The sequence below is a fragment of the Trichoderma aggressivum genome, assembly GCF_033847375.1.
Source record: "Trichoderma aggressivum f. europaeum strain CBS 100526 chromosome Unknown scaffold_007, whole genome shotgun sequence".
NCBI lineage: Eukaryota > Fungi > Ascomycota > Sordariomycetes > Hypocreales > Hypocreaceae > Trichoderma > Trichoderma aggressivum.
The window spans coordinates 186598-214211 of NW_026946373.1; the positions used below are offsets into that span (position 1 = coordinate 186598).

Genomic DNA, 27614 nt, shown 5'->3' on the forward strand with positions numbered 1-27614 from the left:
TTAATTTTTTTTTTCTTTATACGATTCGATTCGATTCAACCGAGCTTTGGTCTTGGTTTTTGTTTTTTTTTTACTAGTTTTCAATTTTGAAAAGACGAAGAAGAAAGGTCCAGGACGCCGGCCGTCAAACAAAACACCAAAAAACAAACCTCACGAGAAACCCCGACGTCAAAAACATCTCGAACCCCGACGACAAAAACATCCTTCTTCAAATCAAGTGAATTTTTCAAAACACCAACCATGCCCGACAAGGTCTTCGTCGCCACCCTCGTGGCCAACCTGCTCTTCCTCGCCTCGGGCGCCATGGAGCTCGGCTTCTCCATCGCCGCCATGAACCTCAAGGACAAGACGCCCACCGACGGCCAGGACGCCACGCGCCACCTCATCTACCAGCAGTTCCCCCTCACCGCGGGCATCGTCAACGCCGTCTTCGTCCTCGCCACTTTTGTCTTCACCATCCCCGCCCTGGCCCTCGTCAAGCGCAACCTGCTCAAGATCAGCGGCTACATGATCACCGTCTGCGGCGTCTTCACCCTCGCCGTGGGGTTGTACCTCTGGATCATGACGTTGAGGCTCAAGGAGACGTTTGAGCCCATTTACGCGGCACAGGATTCGTCGGTTCAGTCGTTGTTGCAGACTTCGGTATGAATATCCCCCCTTTTCCCCCTACCTTTTCACATTTTATATACACCTACACGTACACACAACTCAAATACACCAAAACATGCAAAACCCCATCACTAACAAACTCACCTTTCAGTTCCAATGCTGCGGCTACCTCAACAGCACATCTCCCGCCTTCGTCACAGACTCCGTCTGTCCCAGCCCAGCCGCGGCCACTCTCCTCCGAGGATGCTCCACCAGCATGTCCAGCTTCGCCAACGCCTTCATCAACGACCTCTTCACCGCCTGCTTCGGCATGGTCGGTACGTCAAACCCCCCCCCCCCCCCCCCTTTTTTTTTCATGCAATTCGAATGACTAACATACATTTCCCCCCCTCCGTATAGGCATCGATGCCCTCCTTGTCCTTGCCATAGCCTGTCTCCTTAAAGAGCGCAAGGAAAAGGAGCGTTACTACATCATCGATCAGAAGCGCGACTACGGCCGTCTGTAAATTATGAAAAACTAAACAAGCAAAAAAAAAAAGACAATGTTTCAAAAATTATATAGTCACGGTTATAAAAAGTCAAAACCCCCTTTATTTGAGGCTCAATATCATGTTTTGTTATGCCCCTAGTTTATAGCGTTGCAAAGTCCTGCTTTTTTCTCTGGTCCAATACTCCAAATACCTTTTAATCAAGATTCCTTTTTTCTTTCTCTTAAGTGGAATGATGGTTGTCATTCGCTCCCATGCAAAAAAAATTTTGTTTTTGATGCCTCAATGCGATAGAAATACATGTTGTGAGTGGTCAAACCCACTGGAATGAAAACAGAGATAAGGGAATAAAACACAACACAGAATGACTCCAGATTCCTCCTACAAGTCGCATGCAAGCATCTAGTGCGGTGCAAACCTGCCATGAACAATAGATTTCCATCTTGGTATAGTGTGATGAAGCAAAGAAACGAAAAGAAAAAAAAGGCCATCACCGGGTCCCCTTCAATCTCCAAGAAAAATCGCAACTTCAAAGACCCCCAGCACGCTGCTGCTCCCGCCAAATCCCCAATGAATAATTAATAGTCTAAATATGCCTCCAAATCGAAATCACAATCACATGCATTGTAATACCTCTCTTCTTCTTTTTTTTCGCTCGCTCTTCCTTCTTTAGCTCATACATTTGAGTCGTTGGCCCTGCCATCCGAACCCGCTTCTGGCTCGTCTCTATAATTTTGATGTGGTGAGTCGTTTTCGTTTCTGTTACCGCCGCTTATCGAGGCACGGCTGCTGTTGCGTCTCAGCCAGTTCAGCGAGAGTATGCCGCCCAGTGTTTCTGAAAATGCAGAGTCCCTGCGAAGATTGCGCCGCGCAACCAACCCGGGGAACCCAGTGCTCTTCCTCCGCCGGCGGGCGAATTTCCGAGGTGAAACATCTGCGCTTGGACCAGCCTGACCTGTAACGCTGACGCCACTCATCGCCCTCCTGACTTGGGGCAACAGTGGCGATGATTCGGTCCTTGTTGGGAACGTGGTTGAGCGCATTGGCGACGTAGGTTCATCCTGGTCTTGCAACTCGCCCCAGATTTCAGCCCGCTCTACCCAACCCAAACTCTTCTTGCGTGTCGGCGTCAGCGGAGTGGTGTCACCGTGCATCACGGGGAAGGTCTGGTAAGTCGTGGAAGGCAGCTCTTCGTCAACCTCAACTGCGGCTTCTGGGCCCATTAGTGATTCTTCTTCGCCTTCAGTATCGTCTACGAGCCCCAGGCCAGGAGCCAACGAGGACTGACCGACTGCTGGGGCGTGCTGTTCGTCGCTCAGCCGCCATGATAGCGCTAGAACTCCCGAGAGCAAGATGACTGTCCCCAAGGTGATGAGACAGGCGTCGCTCGTCGAGATGAGGCTCGTCTGGTTGAAATAAATTAGGCCATCGAGGATGGCAATGATGTTGTATACGCAGAAAACAAGAGGGTATAGGACAGATGTAGAAACCAGCTTCAAGCCGCGATGAAGATAGTACAACTGGCAGAGTGCGAGAGAAACGAGTCCCATGACAATGGCCCAAGATTGCCAGCGAAGGAACTGGTTCTTGCCACCTATCGTCTTGATGAGAAGCTCGACGGCGGATTTCGCAAAGAGCAGCGAGTGTGCTGAAAGGTCTCCGCTGATGACGCCGTAGCTTATGCCACGGATTAGGCGGAATCTGGCATTGTGAGACAGGCTGGAGAGGCTGCTGGTAACATCCGTAACAATCGCAAACGACACGACAAACAGCGCCTGCAGTATCATCCAGACAATAAAGGGCTTTCGGGCTAGCAGCTCCAGCAGCTCATCCAGCTCGTGGGCTGGAGATGGGATAGCACCGAAGATGGCGATTAAAACCGCGCCGCTGCTAACGAGCAGAGTGCCGCAGAGCGACCATCGCGTAAAGGGCTCGCTGAGGATGAGCGTCGCGCATATCGAATTGAACACCAAGCCCGCGGCCTGAAGCGTCGAGAGGACGGGCAGCGGCAGCGTCGAGATCTGGATGCTGCTCCCTAGGATATTCGCAATGACAAACATGGCCATGCCCAACTGCCACCTCCTCCTCCGATACGGCGGGCGACGAACATCGTGCGGCCCCTTTTCGTCCTCCAATATGTGTGATTTTCGCTGCAGGGTGAGGCCTAGACTTTGAACACTAGTCGAGATCAGGCCAACGAGAATTCCTAGCTACCAAGTGTTAGCAAGCGCACCAGCCCAAATGTCTCTCTCCTTTGCGTCGAGTGCGTGCATACAGCTATGCTCCCTCCCGGGGAGATGTTCCCAATAGGCCCCATAACACCGTCTCCAGGCCTGTGGTCATCCACCGGTAGATGTGAATAAGAGCGCGCTTGGTCGTCGCATAGGAAAGGGTGCTGGTAGTTGGGCAGCGCTATAGGTTTGGACGGCCAAGGAACAAGCTGGTGTCAAACGCCGCGAGCTCAAGCTAACTTCCACCCTTGTTTCCCTCCCTACTCGTGGCTCGGATCGTCGATAGAACAGAGGCGGTTTTCTCCAGCTCTGTGCAGCCGCCGCTTCCGTCAGCGAGGGTATAGCGGTACTGATCGGGTTCGAGTCGAGCGCAGTCCGGCACTTGGTCTAGTAGGGAAAGGTAAGGCTTCTATAGACGTGAAGGCTTGTCGTTGTCGGTTGAAGGTGCCGGCCCCCCAAATCACGGTTATGGTCGCAAACGCAGCAAGTAATTCGCCTGGATTGCGAGACTAGATCAGCTGGGGCCCGACGAGGCAGCGTGCAGAGAACTGCGTTGGCGCTCAATAAAACATGCAGAGCCACCTGACGACGTCAAGCGGTATGCGAATGGAGCTGAGCTGCATCGAGGTGCATGTAGGCCTACCAAGAGAGTCTGGGAGCTCATGTGGCTGGAGCCGTCACATGAGGTCAGGTGACACTCGTCATTGCCATTTCCCTGATGTTTCAGCAAGGTCCCTGTATATCCGTACTCGTATTGGTGGCTGGTGAAACAAAGAGAGGAAACATAAGGTACCTGCCTGACCTAAGGTAGCATAGAACCTCATGTAGAGTCATCTGAATGAATTTCAACCACATGCCTCTGTGTACCTTTGTTGCTAGTACATTACATACACAGGTATCGTCTAATTACAATACAATTACCAAAAATACAATAATTTCCCGCCGCACACTCTTCCCGAGAAGCAGCGATATTGCTCCGCGCTCGTACCAAGCGACCCGTTCCAGTAGACAAAGCTGTGGCGGTGCGCAGTCGCGGCCCCAGAAGTAGGTGCGAGCCAGCGCTCTCAGCTTACCTGTACTAGACCTGCTAGTAGTAGCGCAACTCTGGCACTGCTGCTCCACTGCATCCAAGCAAGCATCACAGCTCCGAGATATTACGCTTCATCCCTCACTCAAACCAACCCAAAGCTTCGGCTCCAGACTCTCGCCCAACTCTCCCCGTCACCTCGTCCACAGCGCTCAAGGCACAGGCCAACCGATCCCTCACAGGCCTTGCTGCAGTGATCCCATTCGCAATTCGTCGTCCCTCTTGCTCCCGATATCCCCCCCCCCCCGCCTAGCACCCAAGATGTCGCAACACGCCTTATCCGACGCACAGGCAAGTGCTCTCCAAGCCGCCCGCCATCCCTCTGCTTTGGTATCTGCGCCTTCGAAGTGATGAAATGCTGACCAGGGCCCTCCCCCGGCGACAGGTCGACAATGAGCTCCGCAAGATGACGGCCTTCATCAAGCAGGAAGCCATGGAAAAGGCCCGCGAGATCGAGATCAAGGCCAACGAGGAGTTCGAAATCGAAAAGTCAAAGCTCGTCCGCCAGGAGACCGACTCCATCGATACCCAGTACGAAAAGAAGTTCAAGCAGGCCACCATGTCCCAGCAAATCACCCGGTCGACCGTCGCCAACAAGACACGGCTCAAGGTCCTCGGCGCCCGCCAGGAGCTGCTCGACAACATCTTCGACGAGGCCCGGAACCAGCTGGCCACGGGCGTCAAGGACAAGGCCAAGTACCAGAAGACGCTCAACGGCCTTGTGCTCGAGGGCTTTTACGCCATGAACGAGCCCGAGTTGCAGCTCCGCGCCAAGAAATCCGATTACGATGCCGTCAAGAAGGCCATTGAGGAGGCAGCCAAGGAATACAAGAAGGAGGCTGGCCAGGACGTCTCGGCGACAATTGATGAGTCCAACCCCCTGGACGACGGAATGTACGTTGCAACAAGACCATTGATGACCGTGAAATTTGGGCTCGTTTATTGACTTTTGGAAAACCACAGTGCCGGCGGCGTCATCATCCTAGGCGGAAAGGGAAAGATTGACATTGACAACACCCTAGAGGCCCGGCTGCAGCTGCTGGAGTATGCCGCGGCGCCGGCCGTGCGAGAGAACCTGTTCGGAAAGAACCCCAACCGCAAATACTACGACTAGACTCGCCTCCCCCATAATTTACTTGGCAGCTGTATCTTATTACCTTTACACTGGGAAAAGAGGGAAACGATGGAGAGTGAGATGAAGGGCAGAGTAGAGGGCCGTCACGTCTGAAAAGAAACTGAGGCATGCATTTCGTCGAATTAGTCTGCGCTTTTTTCCTAGTTTAGAAGTTGTATCATAATTCACTACAACAAAGCTTTCTTGAACTCTACATCTCCAGTTAAGCAAGTTCTCACGCTGGTATGCTCCCCCGACGTATTATCCCAAAAAAAAAAAACGCAAAACGCCCTGTTCAAAATCTGCAAACGCATATAGCCACGTCACCATGTACCAAAAGTTTGACAGCTAAGCCAAAGTTCTCGTATCACTTCTCGCCTTGTGGCTTGGGTATCTTTTGGAAAAACTTGGCCATGTACTCCTGCTGCTTCGGCAGGGACGCCAGATCCTCGTGACCGGGAAGGTCGAATATGCTCTTCTTCAGCTTTCTACGCGTGCGGACCGTGTTAGACAAACGTTGCTGAACCCACTCGACGACGCTTTTCGCCTCTGTCCGCGTGATTTTCATGCCCGCGTCGTTGATCTTGCGCCAAATCTCCCTGAGCTTTGCGGCGAGCTCATCGATGTCTTGGTTGAACTGTTCTTCGGCCTCTAGACTGCTCAACTCTGGCGGGCTTCCATCGTCAACGGCGATATCCAGGATGATTACCATGGCTTTGAGTTCCGCGAAATCGGTTCGGGGTGTGATGCTGAAGTCGTCTTTGTCAAGGCGGTCAATAGCATGTCTAACTGTGAAAACATTTTCAGGATGTTGACGGCCAAGGCTAGGGTCGTCAAACAAGAACGAAATGGCCAGTCTCCTCCGGACGTCGTGTGTCCTATTATTGCGGATGGATAGGCATTGCAACGCATTGACTCTGATGTGCTGGGCTTTGATAGTCGCTTGCAAAATTGAGCATGCATCGCCGCACTGAGGAGATTAGTATTCGAAAGTGGTCATGTAGGTAGGCTGAGAATCTATACTTACGAATGAGTCCCATGATGAGCTGGGGATTGCATTAACTAGACTTTGGATCGCGTCTTGGTACGCCGTCAATAGGTCAATGTTGTAAATCAACAGCTTGTCCATGGACATCCGAAGTAGAGCATGTGATGCGTAAATGGCGGACGCAGCCGACAAGTGGCCTGAGACCATGCCCAGAAGCGTAAAAAAAGACTCCAGATTTGACCAGTCACGATCTTGATATGGTTCATTGGTTAGTTTGGAGATTGCGATCTCAGAGTCTCGAAATTTGACGTCATCGCCAGCTCCGAGTCTCAGGAAGAGCTCCTCCAGCCGCTCAGGTGTTAGAAGCCGTTCAACTTGATTGGGGCACTCATGAATAATGTGACAATATTCACGTCGGATAAGAGATGATCTCTCAATGCACAGCTCATCCAGTATCCACTTGAACAGAGAATCCGGCAGTCCACCGCTCTTGGCTAGAATGCTTTGAGGAACACCAGAAGTGAGATTCCGTTCCCTTGCTGCCGAGTTTCCTTGAGTTAGCAAGGTCCATGGCGACGCAAGCTTTGGAACAGGCGAGCTTGGGGGGACTTTGTAGTCTATATCGAAGAAACAATATCGACTTTGAGACTGAATTGGCTCCGCCCGCTGGACCGCTCTGATGACCTTGTGAGCATCTTGCCCGCTCTTTTCTTTGACAATATCAGCAAAGGCAAGGTCAAATGATTCTCCTCTTGTTGGGGATGGAGGTCTTGCGGCGCCTGTAGAGGCCTTTGCCTTTAATGAGCTTGCATTTAGGGCATTGTCCAGACGAGCATCCTTGGCCAGGGCCTTTAGGTCAAATTTGTGCTTCAGTGCACCTTTGGCGGGCGATACGAAAGGCATCGCTGCCGTCCTCTTGGCCCTGGGGGTGTCAAATGATGAAGCCACAGGCTTAGGTCGTCCTCGCCCAAGGAGAGCGGAGAGGTCTTCTAGAGAGTCATCTGAGAAGCCGCCATCGCTAGCATCGTCATCGGAGGCGCCAATTTCCAAAGGTGCCACCCTTCTCGCAACAGGGGTAGCCTTGTAGCTGAGCGGCGAAGATGGAGCAGGCGGCGACGAGCCGTGGATTGATGATAGGCGTGAAGACCGCTGTGACGATGGTGTTTGCTGAGAGGACGGCTGGAAGTATGATAGGATGCTCTTGTTGGGCTTCGGTTTTTCAGACATGGCTGGGCAGTTGCCGCGCCCTGTCGGCGGCGTGTGTTGATCCGTCGTATCTTTGTTTTCCTCCGCTGCGATGCCTGGTTGCTGGCGTTTTCGCTATGAGCTGAGTGAGATGCATTGACGTTGAAGTCTATCGTGAACGCCCAAACAACCAGCGCGTGTGGATGATGCATGGCGCAGTATCCTAGCTTACCTGATCGGCAGATGTGGCGCAGGCGATGGCAGATCTCTACAGGGGACTTTGGTGGGCGCTTGAGCCTCAATGTGTGTTCCATTTATTGGAGTATAAACTACAGACACAACGTTGCAGTCTGGGAGTAGCAGTTACAGATACTTGACTGCATTGAATAAACTCTCAAATGAATTCCTTGTCTCCGACAGCCATAGATTCTGTCCAGCATTTTCCCTCATTTGCTCGTGTTCGGTGATGTACAGAGTCCGGCGATTTACAGAGCGCCCTCCGTGTTGGCAATGGAAGCTGAGCAATGATAGGGTACTCGTCAAGCCATCAACGCAGTACACCACGAACGAGAACGACAAAGGCCCAGCATTACGAGCGTCTACTGGCAATAATGACGATCCAACCAGATTCACGCATCCATGGCCTCCATTTCCCTTCTTTATCCTGTCGCCAAACGATGAGTGCCGGGTAGCATGTCGACGCAGTCAGCCTCAGCTTAGCACAAGGCCTGTCGACCTATTGGTTGGCTCTGGAGGATCGCCATGCCTGTCCGTTAATCTCCCTTTGAGCTCCGTAATGCTACGCTGGCTCCGGCAGGATCTTCCACCGTGCTTCAACCTGAGACGTAGCTTTTAGGGCTGTGCCTCCAACACAAACTCTGGATGGACGAGAGCCCACGTTGAAATGATGACGCGCGATGCTGACGCTCGCATCCCTCATGGGCGTTGTACCCAGGATTGGGGAGCCCTGGTGCCACGCGCCCCCAAAGACGCAGTCTCTGTCTCTCACACACGAGAGGTTGGATGTCTTGGGTTGAGGGCCCGTCCAGCCGCAGCCAGACTTGGGGCGCCAGCACGAGCGCGTACGAGCATGTAGTACATGCGAGATCCCCGCCTCCCCTGCTCTTACAGTTAGTAGTACCTAGTAGTACTCGTACGCTCATGCAGGCACTCCGGACTTTGTGCGGACTCCTCCGTTCTCCGTGAGCTATTGCGAGAGATCTGATATGTATCCCGCCGCCTGGGGTGGAGGCTCATTTCGAAACACGTTCTGCGCCGCAATGCCAAGGAGCTGTTAGGTCGTCTGGACGCACATGCTCGCAGGCCTCAACAAGCTTTTTGCTCGTTTGAACTCGGTAAGGAGTGCGATGGGCGGGCGGTTTAAAAATAGCAAGCAACAGAAAGAAACGACGACAATCCCCTTTCGCAACGAGAGAGCGGTGGCAGCGGCTAGATCTGCTCGTGTCATCCATCCCTGGAACTTGGGCCGGGTCTTATTTCGGCTACGCGCTCTGGCGGAGAAGGCTCTGGAAGGCTTCCAGTAGCCGGCCGCCTCGAGGAACGCGAGATGTTGGCTAGAAGAAATAACACACAGCGGGAGTGGGAAGTTGATCAAAGTCCGTCGCCAATGGCGTTGGGTGTCGTCCAAACCCAAGAGCCATCATGTACTCGTACTAGTTAGTAGCAGTAGCATATTCTTCCTTTGCGGTGGGTTTCATTAGTAATGTCCGTGGTCATAATTCCACCTCCGAAATTGACATCTTCAGCGTTGGCTGCAACCGCCTGTTGTTGTTGTTTATTAGTACGGAGAGGGTCGTAAAGGCAGTCAGGCTTGGCTCTAGAGCTAAGCATTGGGACCCTGATTCTCAAATGTCAAGACCGTACAAGTCTGCCACAAACATACAAGCACGAACAGGAGTGACTTGCATTGCCTGGATCCCCCTGGTCAAGGCAATCCCTTTCCGTGGAACCACCCCTGAACAGACCCTCTTGGCGCAATCGCCAAATTTCCCTTGCGTACAAATCAGGTCGGCACGAAGCGGACAGACAAGGTTCAATCAGGTTTGGAAAAAGGGCGAAAGAAGGGCTCTCGAGCTCGTTTTGTGGAGGCTGGATTTGAAGATGCGCGTGAGCGAGCCAGTGAGAAGCACTGGATGCAGAGCGGCTGCTGCTCATGCTCGTAAAGGGGCCCTGATGGTCAAATATTCAATTGCTGCCAATAGAAGCAGCCGCACAGGCATGCAGCACTCGATGCAGGTCCATATTTTGCGATTTTTATGTGCCAATGCGGCAGCACTTATCCCGGTCTGAGCACTTTATTGAGACTGAGAAGCAGCAGTGCTGAGATGGTGCCTGGACAATCAATCTCCTCACAAGGCGCTTGGCGGATTGGCGGAGTAAGCATTGGTAGAGCAGATACGAGCATCAAGGCGGGCATTAGCTGCTTGGATCGTCAAACAAGTGTCTAGCACAGGCCAACGCTCCAGAGATCAACTGAACTGTCCAGCTTTTTGCGAATTCCTCAGCTGGGCAAGCATGAAGAATACGCGCGATGAGCAACCCGTGCAAGTCCAAGCAGAACTTGCACGGGTACTGCACTCGTAAGCGTCGTCAATTGACGCGCAGGGGATTGCGAGGCGAATCTCACGGCAGTCATCCATGGTATCGTGATAGATTGTAATTTATGAACTGCAGAGCACCCCCACCCGCCATCCCCTGGGAGGAATCCACTGTCTCAGCGATGGACGTGCGCCCCTATTCACGACGAGGGCTGGGTTTGAGTCCGAGTACTCGGACATGCAGTGCTGTACCGATACAACACGGACACTCAAACGAGCAGTTGTGGTGATGAGTTGACCCGCGGCTCTGGCAAGAGAAAGCAAAGCATCCAGCCTCTGCCGAAAACTCTGTCGAGACGCCTCTCGGCAGTGCCAGGCGGAAGAAACCCAAAGAAACCGGGCTTACATACGATACGCCATCTAGACGCTGACACATGGCGGCGCCCTTTGTAAGCAACCACAAACCTCGATGACGGAGCGGGAGCCTCGTATTTGTCGTGATTTTATCCGCTGCGAATCCGGTGCTTCACAGCGTTCCGGCGCAAACCAAACACTGCCTCCCACCTCCTCCGCCCGGCCTTTTACTGTTCTCGTAATTAGGCTATGCGGAGCGCCTCATGACAATTGGGGCTTTCGTCCACTCCGAAGCCGATCAGGAGGCGTCGGCGGCACAGTTTAAAAAAAAAAACTTGTAAAAAACTGCTAAGAGATGATAAGCGTCATCAATGCGCGCTTTGGATTCCCGCGGACTTTTGGGCTAAAGAAAAAAAGGCGTTTGTGCGTGAGCATTGTTGCAGCGGCGGAGGCACAATAGGAACGGGTTGGTGTCGATGACATCCCTTCCCGTGGCTGGTAGTGGCAGGTAGCAGGTACAGGTACCTACAGCACGCTACTAATGCTACGGTGCTACTCGGACAGGATTCGGGCGCCCCAGCCCGCTGGCACTCCGGTGCTTCAGTTATTCGGGCAAGTCGACACCAGGGGCTCAAGTCCGTCAATCGAGTCCGTACAAGTACGGTGCTCCAAGTACCTGGCTGGAGGCGGTACCTGGACTTTTCTCATGTGCCCGGACATAAAGTACCTTTGGACCACTCCGTCCACTCTGGCCTTATTCCGGGGAGGTCCCACGCGGCCATTATTGCGTGCACTGGCATTGACTGACTACGGGAATACATACTGTACAAGGGCCTATTCCAAGGGGCAGGGCGATCCAGCCTCTGGATCGCTGTCTTGGTATCGCCCGTTGTCCGTTGCAGTGCGAATTGCGCTCGCGTCAATCGCTGGTTGACAGATGGCGAGGCCGTGCAGGACACTGACGGAAGACCGGGCTGGGCTGTGCACAGTTGAGGGAAAAGGCCACGGGACACCGGACCTGCTGCATATATTGCGCAACCAAAGCAGCAGCTGGCAAAATACACGATGACGACGTTGCTGCAAGTTGGGATGAGGCCAAGGACCGATTTGGCAGGATTCCACGCAGTTTTGGAATACAGGTACATGGTCGTGGTCTTAGGTACCTTAGTAGAGCCCGCAGGTACAGGCCGCTAGGGAATACCTTGGGGAACGGTGCGGACTCGTCGGCGCTGTGCTGACCAATTTCCTCTCCATGCATTGCACCTCACTTGGCACCTCCAAAAGGCATGGGATTGCATTTGCTCCCGCATTGCAGAAGCACCCATACAAGCGCCGCCTCCCCCGTGTATGCACCCGCTATTCCCGCTGCACCCTTCTCGTCGGGTTTATTTTATTCGATTTTCTTTTATCCAAGCATTATTTTGCATGTAGTACTTCTGTCCTCTTGGAGTGGGGAAATCGTCGCCTCGTCTGTGCCCATCGGATTCGGTCGGTCGGATGGTCCGGGAACTAAAACAGTTCAACTGCCACAGCGCCGTAACCTCCGCTAAATCGCTGCCTCTCTTTTTTTTTTTTTCCTTGTCCCGTCACCCACGCCCAGCCCACGCCACAGGCCCGGCGGTAGTCGATCGGGAATCCTTCATTCTATCGCTCGTATACCCTTCACCCTCTTCTCTCCTACACGCCTCCGCCTCCTTCTCCTCTGCATCTCCAAACCCATCGTCCCCTGTGACGACACGTGCATCGACAACTGCGTCGAGTCCTGGTGCGCTTCAGCCCTTCGTACCTCAGGGATCCCTCTGTCGCCTCCCGTCTGCCGCTCGCTCGCTCGCTATTTCGCATCGAATCGTGCCCTCGACGCCTGGGCCGTGTGTTCCGCCCCCGATTTCCTTCGTCGAGCCTCTACTTTTTACGACTGCATCGAAGCGACTCTTTATCTTTCCGACGCTGATTGCGCCGCTTATTTTACGGCCTCGCTCAATTCCGATCTGGCTGGCCATTTACGGCTGAACGGGCGCTTGCCCGCGATACCGCAGTCACAATGACGACCACGATTCCACCACCGCCGCCGCCGCCTCCTGATGAGAGCACCAATCCCACTTCACCCAAGTCAAAGCTCTCACAGACGCAGAGGGCGAGATGGGCCACTCGTAAGATGACGGTCAAGAGCAGCGCGAACAAACGCTCGTCGCTGCTCAACCGCATGCACAATCGGACGCAGTCCAGTGCCAGTGAGAAGCGCCGCAGCGGCGCTCCTCCACCGGGTCAGAACCCAGGCGGTGACGATGGCGAGGATGATGAGAACCCTAAGCAAAATGCTGACGCTGCTGACGCTGCTGGCGCTGATGACGGCTCCGAGGAAGATGAGGACAACCGTTATCTGTATTTTAACCTGCCGCTGCCCGATGAGATGTTGGAAGAGGGCCATCCCATCACCGAGTATCCGCGAAACAAGATCCGAACTGCCAAGTACACACCCTTGTCGTTTATTCCAAAGAACATTTGGTTTCAATTCCACAACATTGCCAACATCTTCTTCTTGTTTTTGATCATCTTGGGCGTACGTATCTCCTTTCCAATCTCCCTTCGTTTCCCCTCTACCTCTCCCCCTAAATTTTAACCATGTCTTCTCCTGCAGTTCTTTTCCATCTTCGGTAGCGTTAACCCGGGATTGAACGCTGTTCCTCTGATCGTCATCGTCGCTCTTACTGCCGTCAAAGACGCCATTGAGGATTACCGAAGAACCGTTCTCGACAACGAGCTAAACAATGCACCCGTCCATCGACTTCACGGCTGGACCAACGTTAATGTTGAAGAAGACAATGTCTCAGCTTGGAGGAAGTTCAAGAAAGCCAATTCTGCCTTCTTCGGGCGTATATGGCGCGCCATTCAGAGCACGTGGTCTCAGAAAGCTCGTGCCGAACGCCAGAGACGCAAAATGCCTGTTGTTGAAGAGGAACCTCGAACTTCGATTGAAACTGTCCGGACTAGGCGGGCCACGCGCGATTCCATGGCCTCGCCATTTGAACGCCGCGAGTCCTATGTCTCCAACCCCGACGATATCCAGATGACCCCCGTAGCTTCGCCCAAGCCCCACGCCATTCACTTCCAGCTTCCCGAGCAGAGCGAAGACGCCAAACGAGCCAACGCCATTTCCACCATGAAGTCGGATCTCATCAACTACGATTGTCAATCTCAGGGCGCCCGCTTTGGAAAGGATACTTGGAAGAACCTCGTGGTTGGTGATTTCGTGCGTATCTATAAGGACGATGAGCTTCCTGCCGATATCATCATTCTCTCTACTTCAGATCCCGACGGCGCTTGCTACGTTGAAACGAAAAACTTGGACGGCGAAACGAATCTCAAGGTCCGACAGGCTCTTCGCGCTGGACGTGGCATCAAACACGCACGAGACTGTGAGCGTGCCCAGTTCCGCATTGAAAGCGAGGGCCCGCATCCCAACCTGTACAAGTACAACGGTGCTATCCGGTGGCAGCAAAGGGTTCCCGGCTACCTGGATGAAGAACCCGAGGAAATGACTGAGGCAATTACAATCGATAACCTGATGCTGCGAGGATGCAACCTCAGAAACACTGAATGGATTTTGGGCGTTGTCGTCTTCACCGGACACGATACCAAGATTATGATGAACGCCGGCATCACCCCCAGCAAGCGTGCCCGCATCACCCGAGAATTGAACTGGAATGTCATCTGCAACTTCATTGTTCTCTCCGTCATGTGTTTGCTCGCGGCCATTGTCAGCGGCGTGTCTTGGGCCAAGGATGATGCATCCCAGCACTTTTTCGATTTCGGCTCCATTGGCGGAAGCTCTGGCGTGACTGGTTTCATCACCTTCTGGGCGGCCATTATTGTCTTCCAGAACTTGGTTCCCATTTCCCTCTACATCACGCTTGAAATCGTGCGAACCTTGCAGGCGATCTTCATTTTTAACGACGTGGAAATGTATTACGAGCCCATCGACCAGCCCTGCGTTCCCAAATCTTGGAACATCTCCGACGACGTCGGGCAGATTGAATACATCTTCTCGGACAAGACCGGCACGCTTACCCAAAACGTCATGGAGTTCAAGAAGGCTACCATCAATGGACAGCCATATGGTGAAGCCTGGACCGAGGCTCAGGCTGGCATGCAGAAGCGTCTTGGTGTTGATATCGAGAAGGAATCCGAGAGGATCCTCGCTGAAATCGCCGAAGCCAAAGTGCAAGCACTGATAGGTCTCCGCAAAATCTACGACAACCCGTATCTTCACGACGAGGCCGTTAGTTTTATCGCACCCGATTTTGTCGCTGATTTGGCTGGTCACCATGGAGCCGAGCAGCAGCAGGCCAACGAAAACTTTATGCTCGCTTTGGCTCTTTGCCATACCGTCATGGCCGAACGCACACCCGGAGACCCGCCTTCTATGATCTTCAAGGCCCAGTCCCCCGACGAAGAGGCTTTAGTCGCCACGGCTCGTGATATGGGTTTTACTGTATTGGGCAACTCTTCCGATGGTATCAATCTCAACGTCATGGGCGAAGAACGCCACTATCCTCTCCTCAACACCATCGAGTTCAACTCCACCCGAAAGCGAATGAGTACAATTATCCGGATGCCTGATGGTCGAATCATTCTGTTCTGCAAGGGCGCCGACTCGGTCATCTATGCTCGACTCAAGAGGGGCGAGCAAAAGGAGCTGCGACAGGCTACTGCTGAACACTTGGAAATGTTTGCTCGAGAAGGTCTGCGTACCCTCTGTATCGCCCAGAAGGAACTCACCGAACAGGAATACCGTACATGGAAGAAGGAACATGATATCGCCGCCGCCGCCCTGGAAAACCGTGAAGAGAAACTCGAGGCTGTTGCCGAACTTATCGAACAGGATCTTCTGCTCCTCGGGGGTACTGCCATTGAAGATCGTCTTCAAGATGGCGTGCCCGACACCATTCAGCTACTTGGCGAGGCCGGTATCAAGCTCTGGGTTCTGACCGGTGACAAAGTCGAGACTGCTATCAACATTGGTTTCTCCTGCAACTTGCTCAACAACGATATGGAGCTCATTCACGTCAAGGTCGACGAGGAGGCCGCTGAAGGCGAAGATGCTGATGAGATATTCATTTCTCACGTCGAGAAGCAGCTGGACGAGGGCCTAAAGTCATTTGGCTTGACTGGTGGCGACGAAGATCTTGCCGCAGCCAAAAAGAGCCACGAGCCCCCGGCCTCTACGCACGGATTGGTCATTGACGGCTTCTCACTTCGATGGGCCTTGGACGACCGCCTGAAGCAAAAGTTTCTCCTCCTCTGCAAGCAATGCCGATCCGTCTTGTGCTGCCGTGTCAGTCCTGCGCAGAAGGCCGCCGTCGTATCCATGGTCAAGAATGGATTGGATGTCATGACGCTGTCTATTGGTGACGGTGCCAACGATGTTGCCATGATTCAAGAGGCTGATGTCGGTGTTGGTATTGCTGGTGTTGAGGGTCGACAGGCTGCCATGTCCTCTGACTATGCCATTGCTCAATTCCGATACCTGCAGCGACTGGTGTTGGTCCACGGACGCTGGTCATACCGCCGCCTGGCCGAGACCATCCCCAACTTTTTCTACAAGAACATAGTGTGGGCTTTCAGCATTTTCTGGTTCTCCATTTACACCAATTTTGACATGACCTATCTCTTTGAGTACACCTATGTCCTGATGTTTAACCTGTTCTTCACCTCGGTTCCTGTTGCCATCATGGGCGTCCTTGACCAGGACGTTTCGGATTCCGTCTCATTGGCCGTGCCGCAGCTGTATCGCCGTGGTATTGAACGACTGGAATGGACACAGAAGAAGTTTTGGTGAATTTTTTTCTTTCTCTTTCCCCCCTCTTCTCTAATTTCATCCATCCTTGTGTTCACATAAAAACTAACAATGCAATAGGCTATACATGATTGATGGTATCTACCAATCCGTCATGGCTTTCTACATCCCATATCTGCTCTTTATGCCCGCTCGACCCGTGACGATGAACGGCCTGGGATTAGAAGACCGGTACCGATTTGGAGCCTATATTGCGCACCCTGCAGTCTTGACCATCAACGCCTACATCTTGATGAACACGTACCGATGGGACTGGCTTATGCTCCTCATTGTGGCTCTCAGTGACATCTTCATCTTCTTCTGGACCGGCATCTACACATCGTTCACTTCGTCTGATCAGTTCTACGGAGCTGCCAAGGAGATCTACGGCGAGGCTACTTTCTGGGCCGTCTTCGTGCTCGTTCCCGTCGTCTGCCTTTTCCCAAGATTTGCCATCAAGTCTCTGCAGAAGGTTTTCTTCCCCTATGATGTGGACATTATTCGAGAGCAGGAGAGGCTGGGTGCCTTTGCTCATCTCAAGCCGGAAAGCACCACGGTTGAGGCAGTCAGTGACGAGAAGAGCCAGAAGTCCAAGTCGTCCAGCAGCTCTCGCCGAGCGAAGCACGCTCAGTATGCCAGCGTCGACGAAGACTTGCGACCCATCTACCCCCCGTCGACGGTGACGCGAACGACGACGCAAAACTATCACAGCCAGACGGGCAGTGACAGCACCAACTACACTGGCAACCGCTTCTCTCTCGAGGTGCCAGCGCAACAGACCCGACCAAGCATGGACCGAGCCAGGCCGTCGTACGATCGAATGCGCCAGTCAATGGACCGCATACGAAACAGTTACGAGGCCAGCAGTGATTTCACCTCTGCTGCGCGACTGTCTCGCATCGAGTCAAGTCGATCCCACGCTGCCTCGGGCCTCACTTCGCGGCTGCGCGGGCTGTCATTGACTAAGAGCAATAATGTATAGACATGGCTGGAGTTGTGCTCCAAGAAAAAAATTAATACCCCCTCTTTTTTTCGTTGTATATTTACATCAAGACCAGTCTTTCTATCTTCCCACCTCTAGTTCACATCTTTTTAATGTCCCCGCTGCAAAGATGCGTGGCGTTTTACGCATCTGCATCGGGCCATTCATGCTTTTGATGATTTGCATGAGCGATCTATGAATTGCTGCCCTCTTACCGCCTTTGTTAATGACAATCCCGCATATAGGTGTGCATTGGAAACAGTGCACAGTTTTACAACACAAAAAAGAAAGACCAAAAAAATCACTCGGATGCGTGTAAATGTGTAACACGTGACACCACAAATACGACCTACTATTTTCCCATGGCAGGAGGGGAAGAAGGAATGAGAAAGAAGAAGAAATAAAGAGAAGATGAGGCTCGCCGTTGAGGGGGGATTGTGTCTCAGCCTTTTGAGAAAAAGGGGGGAGAGGCCTGCCTTTTATTATTTTGCATGGCGTTTGAAAGGGAACTGGAGAACTATGGGTCTGTTTGCTTGCTTTGCTTTTTTGGTTGAAAGATATATTCCTCTTTTTTTTCTGATTCGCTTTCGTTTCTCTCATTTTTTCCTCCCGTTTTTTCGTTTCTGCTTCGTTGTTCTTCTTCTTTTTCGCTTTTCCTCTTACTTTTTGCTTTTTGCATTCTAGACCTGAGTAGCGACGCACTCATTCCCTCAAAGAGTATATTTTGCCCTTATTATTACACATGTACTTGGTCAAAAGGCGGGGGGAGTAAGAAGCTGCGGAGGAAGTTTGGTCTTTTCTCTTGTTTTTTTGTTGTTTTACCCCCTCCCTTTTCTTTATTAAACGTCGAAAGCAAAGCAAAGCAAAGCAAAGCAGAGCAGAGCAGAGCAAAGCGCGGATAGCTGCCTGGGAGAAGGAGTGGGTGCTGGCGTTGAGGGCTGGCTAGAAAGATGCTCGTAGCCTGGATACCTGGACAATGGGGGATCAATTTATTGTAGTAGCTTTGTTTCTGGGGTGGAAATGAGAAAGCTTTATATATATTTCATGATGCTTTTTGCGTATTTTCGGTGCCTTGTATTTTTTGCGGTATATATATACATGGGGCCCATTTGCGTATTAGAAGTAGAAGTAACGTGTATTTTTCACAATACAATAGAATGATGATTGCTATCCATGAAGTATTTTATACTGTTGGCAGGCGCAGAGATGCGGGACAAACTATTGGCCAATGCTCCTCTGACAGGGGTCCTTGGCTAACCCCACAACTCTACAGTTTATTCGAACGACTTTCCAGTAGCGCATCGACTGATTTGATCCTCCTTTCAACCTGCAACTCTGTCCGCTCCTTTTTTTGCCTTTTCGGCAGTCATCTTCTTCTCGTTGAATTCTTCTCACTTGGTCGACGGATGCGCGAGGCCTGAGAGAATTGACAATGGAGCGTTTCGTGGAGCAGCTCGCGTCGCTCGTGGCCGCCTTGAGCAGCCGCTTGGGCACCCAGCTCGACGTTTCGTACGTTTTCTATCCATCTCGTTCATCTTCCATATACGACACATGCTAACCTCGACTTTCACAGCCCGGCAGCTCTTCAAGCCTCCTTTGCGCTCCTCGCAACCGTCATATGCGGCCTCATCATCCGCTCCGCCAGCGCCCTCGCCGTAGCGGCCACAGCATCCCGCCCACGCCATTACGTCGTGCCACCGCCGAAGCTGCCCGAGAAGGACGGCAGAGTCGCCCAGACGAGCATCAAGGTCGCCGGGAGCGAGGCGATCCAGTGCTACGCGCCCGCCACGGGCCAGTTCCTCGGGCATGTCAACCCCACGACCGCAGACGGCATCGATCGCGCCGTTGCTTCGGCCGCGGAGGCGCAAAGGGTCTGGGCGACGACGACGTTTGAGCAGAGAAAGGCGGTGCTGCGGTCGCTGATGCAGTACGTCATGGGCAACGCCGAGCAAATCTGCCGCATCGCCGGGCTGGACAGCGGCAAGACCATGGTGGACGCGCAGCTGGGCGAGATCCTGGTGACGGTGGAAAAGATCCAGTGGACGCTCAAGCACGGCGAAAAGGCCTTGCAACCATCACCCAGGCCGACCAACCTGCTCATGTCGTACAAGCGCAACACGGTGCACTACGAGCCGCTGGGCGTCGTCGCCGCGCTCGTCAGCTGGAACTACCCCTTCCACAACCTCATGGGCCCCATCATCAGCGCGCTCTTCGCCGGCAACGCCATCCTCGTCAAGGTCTCGGAGCAGACGGCCTGGTCCAGCGGCTACTTCCTCGACATTGCTCGCGGCGCCCTCGCCGCTCACGGCCACGATCCGCAGCTCGTCCAGACGGTCGTTTGCTGGCCCGAGACGGCCGGCCACTTGACGTCGCACCCGGGAATCAGCCACATCACCTTCATCGGCTCCCAGACCGTCGCCCACCACGTCGCCGCCAGCGCCGCCAAGAGCCTCACGCCCGTCGTCGCCGAGCTCGGCGGCAAGGACCCCTTCATCGTCCTCGAATCCGCCGGCGGCAGCAAAGGGAAAGACGGCGACCTGCCTCGCATCGTCGACGTCATCCTCAGGGGCACCTTTCAAGCCGCCGGCCAGAACTGCATCGGCATCGAGCGCGTCATCTCGTCCGGCGCCGTCTACGACCGCCTGATCCAGCTGCTCGAGCCCCGCGTCAAGGCCATCCGCCTCGGCCCCGACGCCGACATGGGCGCCATGATCTCCGACGCCTCCTTCGCCCGCCTCGAGGCCCTCATCGCCGAGGCCGTCTCCCAGGGCGCCCGCCTCCTCGCCGGCGGCAAGCGCCACGCCCACCCCGACTACCCCCAAGGCCACTACTTCCAGCCCACCCTCCTCGTCGACGTGACCCCGTCCATGCGCATCGCCCAGAACGAATGCTTCGCCCCCGTCCTCACCATGCTCCGCGCCCCGTCCTCCTCCGCAAAGGACATGCTCGCCATCGCAAACGCCCCCGACTTCGGCCTCGGCGCCTCCGTCCACGGCTCCGAGCGCGACCCCGCCCTGCGGCCCATCGTCCGCGGCCTCAAGGCCGGCATGGTCGCCGTCAACGACTTCGCCGCCTACTACGCCGTCCAGCTCCCCTTTGGCGGCGTCGCCGGCTCCGGCTACGGCCGCTTCGCCGGTGAGGAGGGCCTCCGCGGCCTCTGCAACACAAAGGCCGTCTGCGAGGACCGCTTCGGCTGGCTCGGCATCAAGACGGCCATTCCCCCTCCTGTCCAGTATCCCGTGGCCAGCCAGGACCGCTCTTGGCGCTTTACCCAGGGCGTTGTCGAGGTGGGATACGGCTCGTCGGCGACCAAGGTTGCTGGCGTGACCAAGATTTTGAAGAACATGTAAGCGCGTGATATATATAGCTATACATATAGATTGCTATACTGGGCTTGTCTGGTTTATCAAACGAGTACATGACGTGCCTCGGGAGGAATGAAGAAGATGAACTGGAGCCTTATGTATTTTCAACTACGCATCGGTAATATCTGTAATTGTAATGAGGAAAATAAACACACCCGCGCGTGCGCGTACACACGGACATCATCCACTCACTAGATATGCATCGTGAATGCGAGCGTCTACGACATTGCTCTCCTATAGCTTGACTGGCTTACATTTTCATCTGGAACAGCTCTTACAGAATCACAATATCAGTCACTGGTCAACCTGTAAAATCAAATCATCCTATATTTGAGTAAATTCAAGATGGCCTGACGATGTAGCAAATGGCCTCTCCTCAAATTTCCGAAACGCCTGTTCCCCTTTGCCTGGTTTCTTCAGACCGCAGTCAACGACGAGGTATTGCCATTCCGGCCCTACCCAGAGTGAATGAGACTCTTCTCCTTACCATGCCTTGGTGGAAGGTGCCTCTGCACCCCAGGTACCGCCAGAATCACCTCCACCCATATCACCGCCGGTGTTCCAGCCGCCGCCAGAATCGCCTCCGCCCATATCGCCGCCAGAGCCTGCGGCATCACCAGATCCCCCAGAACCGCCCCAGCCTCCTGCACCGGATCCACCGTTGCCAGTGTCATCTCCTCCCCAACCGCCTCCCTGGGCATCCCCAGCACCAGCAACATCATTGGGGTCAAAGTCCGACTCCGTCTCGAACTTGACCTTGGTGCCGTCGGCATAATTCTCCGGGATGTAGGACTGCAGGAAGTCGGGAATGTCCTGATTAGTCTCCAACAATGTTCTGGTAAGAACGCTCGCGATGGCCTCGTCACGATCGGTAAAGAATGAAGTTGCCACTCCTCGGTGACCGATGCGACCGGTACGACCTAGCCACAAGGTTAGCTATTATTAAATAAGAGACATGATAAGAGAAAAGTACATACCAATACGATGAGTATACTCTTCGATTCCACCATGATCCATGGATGGCAGGTCATAATTGATGACGTGCATGACATTTCGCACATCGATACCGCGAGCCGTAACACCAGTAGCCACGAGGATAGGGGCTTGGCCACTGCGAAAGGCTCTCATGGCCGCCTCTCTCTCCACCTGAGTACGGTCGCTGTGGATAGAAGTGACCGGAAGCTTCATATTGTACAAAAAGTCGTCCAGCGTATCCGCAGCTTGACGGCTGTTGACAAAGATGATGGTGCGCACACTATTCATCTCTTCAAGAAGGTTGAGAAGAAGCTCATTCTTCTTCTCTCGGCCAGTCTCAATGACAATCTGTTTGATGTTCTCCGTCGTGCTTCCGGCTCGGCCGACACGAAAGCGCACATGGGAAGCAGACAGATATTCCTTGGCGAGGGCTCGAGCCGCGCGAGGGAATGTGGCCGAAAAAAGGCCATACTTGACATTGCCTTCATCTTGTTCTACATGTAACGCTCATTAGTAAACCGCAGAAATGAGTAATTGGGGGAAAAGACACGTACCTCCACCAGAGAGAATTGCGCGGAGATCTTCCTCCCAGTCCTGGTTGAGCATCTCATCAGCCTCGTCGATGACCATGTACTTGACTCGGCGGAGAGTCAGTCTGTCAGGGCGTCCGATGAAGTCTTTGAGGCGGCCAGGAGTGCCAATCAAGATATCACAGCCTCGAGAGAGGAGACTCAGCTGCTCACGGATTGGGGTTCCGCCGTACACGACACAAGGGCGCAGCATAGAGCGATAGCAGAGCTTTCTGGCTTCGTTGAAGATCTGCACGGCCAGCTCACGAGTGGGTGCGACGACGACGACCAGCGGCTCCGCAATCACATTGTCAACGCCCTCCTGGAAGGTGAGGGGATTGGGGCGAGCGGCGCCCAGCTTCTTTGCCTTTCCCATGAGTTTACTGAGAATGGGAATCAGATAAGCAGCAGTCTTTCCAGAGCCTTGTAAAAATGTTAGATGTAACGAATTGAAAGGAATATACTTTGACTGACCTGTTTGAGCAACGCCAATGACATCGTAGCCTTGCAAGATGGCCGGGATAGTGAACTTTTGGATTGGGGTTGGGACTTGATATCCCGAAAGTTCCACATTCTTCATCATGACAGGATGAATGCCAGCATCAGCAAACGCCTTGATGTACTCGATGCGCTCAGGGCCTTCCTGGACGACATCGATGCTCTCGATCCTGTGTGCTTCAAGTTAGCATGGTCACATCATGTATGCCAGAGGAATACTAACGCAGAAAAATCGAGACCGCCACCAATGTGCTTGTTGCGATCCTCAACGGAGCCAAAAAGCTCAACCTCAAGCTCCTCAAAAGCTGGGCCGACATCTCCGAATTCATCGCTCCACTGATAGATACGGGCATTGCCGTCCCAGGTAGAGCCAGCTTGGGCCTGAGCCATGGCGGTGTAGTCAAAGGCAGTGCGCTCGACCCAGCCAGCAGCGGCCTGGTCCTCGCCCTCGGCGACTTGTCCATTTTCAGGAATGGCCATGATGGACAGAAGGATGTCCTGAAGTGGGCACCGACGTTTGGATGACTAGAGAAGGTTAGAATGAGGCCCTTGTCAAGAAGGGGAACTGGACGAGAAAGAGAAAATGGACGCGTAACAGAAAGTGAGATGTGTTTGAATGCAAAGTGAAGTGAGAACGAAAGGTTCTTGGGGAGAAGCACGAAGGAATAAATTCCTCGGCGACGAGTTGTGATGATTTGAGGAATCCAAACCCGATCGGGTAGATGCAAAGAGGAGAAGAGAGGTGACTAACGACCTCGAAATATCACCTTGAAAGAGGAGATGAAGAGAGGGGGTGATACAAAGATGCTGAAAGGCGAGAGGCCAAATCAAAACAGCCGAAAGTGCTCGAAGCAAATAAAGGAAAGATGATCAGATGGATCACTTACCTTCTCTTGGGATCTTTCTTTGCAGGAGAGACTGGATGGCTGAGGAAAAGAGAAAAGAAGAGGAGAGGGAAAAAAAAGAAGAGGAGAGGGAAAACAAAGAAGAAATAGTTGCGGCCGAGGAGGCGAGGGCACGTGCACAGAGGGATTCCTCAAAAACAGAGCAAGTTTCGAAGAAGGTGCAGCTGCCAGCGGACTGATAACACTGGAGTGGGCGAGGGAGATGCCTAAAGCGCGAGGAATAGGGGAGAGGACGGCCTAAGGAGAGAGGACGGCCTCGATAAGGAACCTTTGGCCTCGAGCTGCAGCAACACAGGCAGGGACATCTCCCGCCATGGTGATGTTTAGCTTCAATCCGTTTGTTTAACCCAATAGCCAGGGTAAAGACGAGTTTAAAGAGGACCTAGGAAAATAAGGGCCTACTGGAAGCGCCAGAGATCTGAGAAGTGACCTTGTCCGATATAAATAAGAGAAGGGAAACTCGAGACAATATTCCAAATTCAATTCTAATTTAGCAAATCATAAGTGGAGGATGGATAGTAACTCTTCTCCATTTCTTCTTTCATCTTCTGCTGTCTCTTCCTGTCCGGAACGGAGTCATTAACTTCTTTGCTGCCACCACACGCTTTGCGGGTACGTGTACCGCCCTCTTCAAAGGTCTTTTTCGACGCTCATCCCCACAGTTACTGAAAACAGCATGTAGCAAGCCGCTGACAGCCTAGGAGAGGCCGAAGGCTTTAAATGATTATGAATCTACTGGTGCGTATTTTATTTCCTCTTCTGCTATAGCCATAGCAATACTGAGATATCTAACGAGAGACAGGCGAGTAAACCAAAGGTGTCACCGCACCTTATTTTGCTCGAGGGGTCTGCAGCAACCAAAACTCGCCTGCAGATGGATGTCGCATGTTGGGTTGGTCCAACAAGTGGCAGTCTTTGCTTTATTTGAAGCCAGTAACATGATAATACTTACTTTGGTTGAAATAATCTAGAGTGTTATGGCCAGTTGGTGCATTAGTTGGTGCAACATCTTATAGCGTGCTCGTCTGCAAGATGCCGAGCTGCATGGATGGAAGAGATATTCATCGATGCCTGACGTAAATTCGCTTTTACTTGTTTTCTCGTAGATATTTCTTGTGTGATCCTTTGAGCAGTTCCATGTTGGAATGTAAGGCAGCTGGAGGTATTGACGAGATAGACAGCAAGATGTGCACGCATTCTTTTCGTTTCGAGCTTGGCGATCCGATCTACATATGATATGATCTCGCTGCCCATTAGATGACAGACTCAAAGTCATTGTAGCTTTACCCTATTGACATTTGACTGCTTTAGGCACATAAGCTGAACAAAGAGTTTTGGCGGCAGTGCATTTGTTACCTGCTTGCTCCAATGCCGGGCGTATTCGCACACCAATTTGACGACCCAATTTGAAACGAAAACAGATCTTGTTACTTGCTATGAGCATCAGGCGCCAATGATCTACCGGGCGCCATAGAATTCAGCAACTAGTCATCCTTTCGAAGGAGCTCCGTCGCGAGTTTGCAATATGTACGCTACAGAAGGCTAAGGGAGAGTGGCATCTACACCATCTTCATTTCCAACAGATAATATTAAAAGGGTATCAGCTAATACGATTTACCACAGGTTCAACAAATCTTGAGCATCCATTCCAGCAGAAGCAGCATAATCTCCCATCCCATTCTTCAACACCTGGTCGAGTCCAACGGCCGCTCTCCCTGCCGCTCCGCCTTCCTTCTTCACCTTTTCGATTCCCTTTGTCACGGGATCGAAGAACCGCCGATAAAATACTTGCTGCCTTGCCTCTCGGTTCGGATACATCTCTCCCTCCTCGTCTCGTCTTGACCCAAGCAAGTTCAGATACTCAAAGGTGTTTGAGGAACGGGGTAGCCTGTAGAGGTTGTCCCAGTATTCTTCAGGACCGGGAGCGGCGGCTGTCTCTGATTTGAGCCCTGCTTGGAGAAATCTGGACAATATTGATATCTGGCGTGCGAGTGTCTGGGCGTCCTTGGCTCGAAGTCCTGTCCTAGCAGCTGAGGTCCATCCTGGAGCGGCCGATGCCAGGGACCAGCCCATTGTGACGCAAAAGGTACTCAGAGTCTTGACCCATCCACCTGGGATAGTTACGAGCTCATCCTCGGCCACGTCGAGAAGCCACTCCATCACCCCAAGAGAGTCACCGCTGATATCAGCCGATAGATGTGTCATGCCTGCCCGGATGAACATGATGGCCTGTTCGGTGCTGTGTTTTGCTTCATCCTCTGGAAGTACTCGAAGTAGCTTTAATAGTTGACTCCTGACGGGCGTTGAGCTATCTGAGATGAGAGGGAGTAGCTTAGAGAGGAGGATGTTGGTTCCCACGGGATTGACTGGAGGATGTGAGGAGAGTTGGCTAGTGAGATATGCCAGGGCGTCACGGCGCTGTTTATCAGACCGTGAGGATGAAGCTAGAGAGAGATTGTGCTTGAATTGCTGAACAAGATCTGGGGCAACAGTTGATAGTGACTGCTGGTTCATAACAATCGCTTGTGGCTGTTAGTGACGGCCTTTGCTTTGTGAAATACCATCTAGTTAACCATACCTTTGGATCTGAAGCTTGTGTCTGTGAAATTTGAAGCCTTTGGATTAGCCTTTCCAACCTTATACTTGGGTTTCTGGCAACTAGTGAGTAAACGACACTCAGACGAACAGAGCATGTGAGAGGCCGTACCTGAAAATCCTTCTTCTTCTCCGCCTTCTTTTTGGCGCTGGAACCCATCTTGGCGGTGCTTTACTGACACAATCGTATAATAGACAGATGTAATATTGACACAAAAGCTGCAGAATATACTGGAATTGTCCTTGATACGGCTCAATGGTACTAGATCTAATGCTTCTCGTTGGTGATTGGTTTTTTACAACGGCCTGCAGGTTCAAGAGGATGCTTTGTGGGTCTGTACATTTTGGCGGTGGCGCATGGCAGAATTCCGACGTGCCGCGATGCGATGGGGGCTACGTCAATGAGCCGAAGATGGTAGCACCCTGAGAACCGCTACGGACGCCTTGGCCGCATCTACCGAACCCCGGAGCTCTCGCAAAAGGTTCGCATCTTGTATTTCTGGCGCGAGAATATACACATATATACAAGCAACTACACGATGTCGGAGAATCCTACGGTACGAGAAGCCACAGCTGTGTCGCATATTGCCTCCATGTTGCGCTTCTGGCTAATAACGTCTCTAGACAAACGGGCACGACGCCCTCGAAGAGAAACTCGGCCGCCTGGCTAGGAAACCCGGCATCAAGGCCAGCCTCGTCTTGGACCGAGCAACCGGGGCAATTCTCAAGACCAGCGGCCAGATCGACGCGCTCCAGACGGCGAAATCGCGAAACGCGTCAACGGCGGCCTCATTCTCCAACGACGCTCCCGCAGCGGAGGAGGGCGAGGCGCAGGGCGTCGAAGAATTTGCGGAAATGATCTGGAACTTTGTCAACAGCTCCGGGCAGCTAGTACAGGACATGGACACAGAGGTACAGCGCGGCTATCACGGCGATAATAACCTCCCCCTTTTTTTTCGATCGCCTGCGTAAATACGGCATGTCGCAGAGGCTGACTGAGCTGGCAGGACGAATTGAAATTACTGCGGCTGCGAACGAAGAAGCAAGAGATTGTCATAGTGCCGGACCAGAAGTACCTGCTCACGGTCATCCACGATACTCAGCCGGCCTGATTACACACACAACTTGAGCGGACTTTCCGATACGCAAAGCAGCGGGTTTATTAAGGGGCTACTATGATGGGAATATAATACTGAACGGGCGATGTTTTTAGAAGGGCAAGCGGTAATGGGTTATACAAGTGTACGGAAGCATTGAAAGCAAGCGGGGGGGTGT

The 27614-nt window shown here is 52.8% G+C and overlaps 9 protein-coding genes across 9 annotated transcripts; 5 read left to right on the forward strand and 4 right to left on the reverse strand.

The window, feature by feature from the left end:
- Positions 1-240: 240 nt before the first annotated feature.
- Triagg1_2616 (uncharacterized protein) lies at positions 241-1115 on the forward strand (the record flags this gene model as incomplete). Its single annotated transcript, XM_062896817.1, has 3 exons — positions 241-642; positions 761-926; positions 1009-1115. 3 exons carry the CDS (start codon positions 241-243, stop codon positions 1113-1115), a joined length of 675 nt encoding a protein of 224 aa, XP_062758233.1.
- A 656-nt stretch (positions 1116-1771) lies between these two features.
- Triagg1_2617 (uncharacterized protein) lies at positions 1772-3992 on the reverse strand (the record flags this gene model as incomplete). The annotated part of the gene is made up of 4 exons (XM_062896818.1): positions 1772-3307; positions 3373-3509; positions 3569-3737; positions 3972-3992. The coding sequence occupies 4 exons, from the start codon at positions 3990-3992 to the stop codon at positions 1772-1774; spliced, it is 1863 nt and encodes a 620-aa protein (XP_062758234.1).
- Positions 3993-4676: 684 nt separating this feature from the next.
- Triagg1_2618 (uncharacterized protein) lies at positions 4677-5529 on the forward strand (the record flags this gene model as incomplete). The annotated part of the gene is made up of 3 exons (XM_062896819.1): positions 4677-4745; positions 4801-5309; positions 5379-5529. The coding sequence occupies 3 exons, from the start codon at positions 4677-4679 to the stop codon at positions 5527-5529; spliced, it is 729 nt and encodes a 242-aa protein (XP_062758235.1).
- Positions 5530-5896: 367 nt separating this feature from the next.
- On the reverse strand, positions 5897-7744 carry Triagg1_2619 (uncharacterized protein; the record flags this gene model as incomplete). The annotated part of the gene is made up of 2 exons (XM_062896821.1): positions 5897-6499; positions 6557-7744. 2 exons carry the CDS (start codon positions 7742-7744, stop codon positions 5897-5899), a joined length of 1791 nt encoding a protein of 596 aa, XP_062758236.1.
- A 4911-nt stretch (positions 7745-12655) lies between these two features.
- Triagg1_2620 (uncharacterized protein) lies at positions 12656-17432 on the forward strand (the record flags this gene model as incomplete). Its single annotated transcript, XM_062896822.1, has 3 exons — positions 12656-13174; positions 13253-16449; positions 16532-17432. The coding sequence occupies 3 exons, from the start codon at positions 12656-12658 to the stop codon at positions 17430-17432; spliced, it is 4617 nt and encodes a 1538-aa protein (XP_062758237.1).
- Positions 17433-18864: 1432 nt separating this feature from the next.
- Triagg1_2621 (uncharacterized protein) lies at positions 18865-20782 on the forward strand (the record flags this gene model as incomplete). Its single annotated transcript, XM_062896823.1, has 2 exons — positions 18865-18941; positions 19006-20782. The coding sequence occupies 2 exons, from the start codon at positions 18865-18867 to the stop codon at positions 20780-20782; spliced, it is 1854 nt and encodes a 617-aa protein (XP_062758238.1).
- Positions 20783-21280: 498 nt separating this feature from the next.
- Triagg1_2622 (uncharacterized protein) lies at positions 21281-23319 on the reverse strand (the record flags this gene model as incomplete). The annotated part of the gene is made up of 5 exons (XM_062896824.1): positions 21281-21717; positions 21775-22266; positions 22327-22764; positions 22816-23009; positions 23063-23319. The coding sequence occupies 5 exons, from the start codon at positions 23317-23319 to the stop codon at positions 21281-21283; spliced, it is 1818 nt and encodes a 605-aa protein (XP_062758239.1).
- A 2039-nt stretch (positions 23320-25358) lies between these two features.
- Positions 25359-26499, reverse strand: Triagg1_2623 (uncharacterized protein; the record flags this gene model as incomplete). The annotated part of the gene is made up of 3 exons (XM_062896825.1): positions 25359-26266; positions 26323-26395; positions 26452-26499. 3 exons carry the CDS (start codon positions 26497-26499, stop codon positions 25359-25361), a joined length of 1029 nt encoding a protein of 342 aa, XP_062758240.1.
- A 379-nt stretch (positions 26500-26878) lies between these two features.
- Triagg1_2624 (uncharacterized protein) lies at positions 26879-27451 on the forward strand (the record flags this gene model as incomplete). Its single annotated transcript, XM_062896826.1, has 3 exons — positions 26879-26896; positions 26964-27251; positions 27347-27451. The coding sequence occupies 3 exons, from the start codon at positions 26879-26881 to the stop codon at positions 27449-27451; spliced, it is 411 nt and encodes a 136-aa protein (XP_062758241.1).
- Positions 27452-27614: the final 163 nt, after the last annotated feature.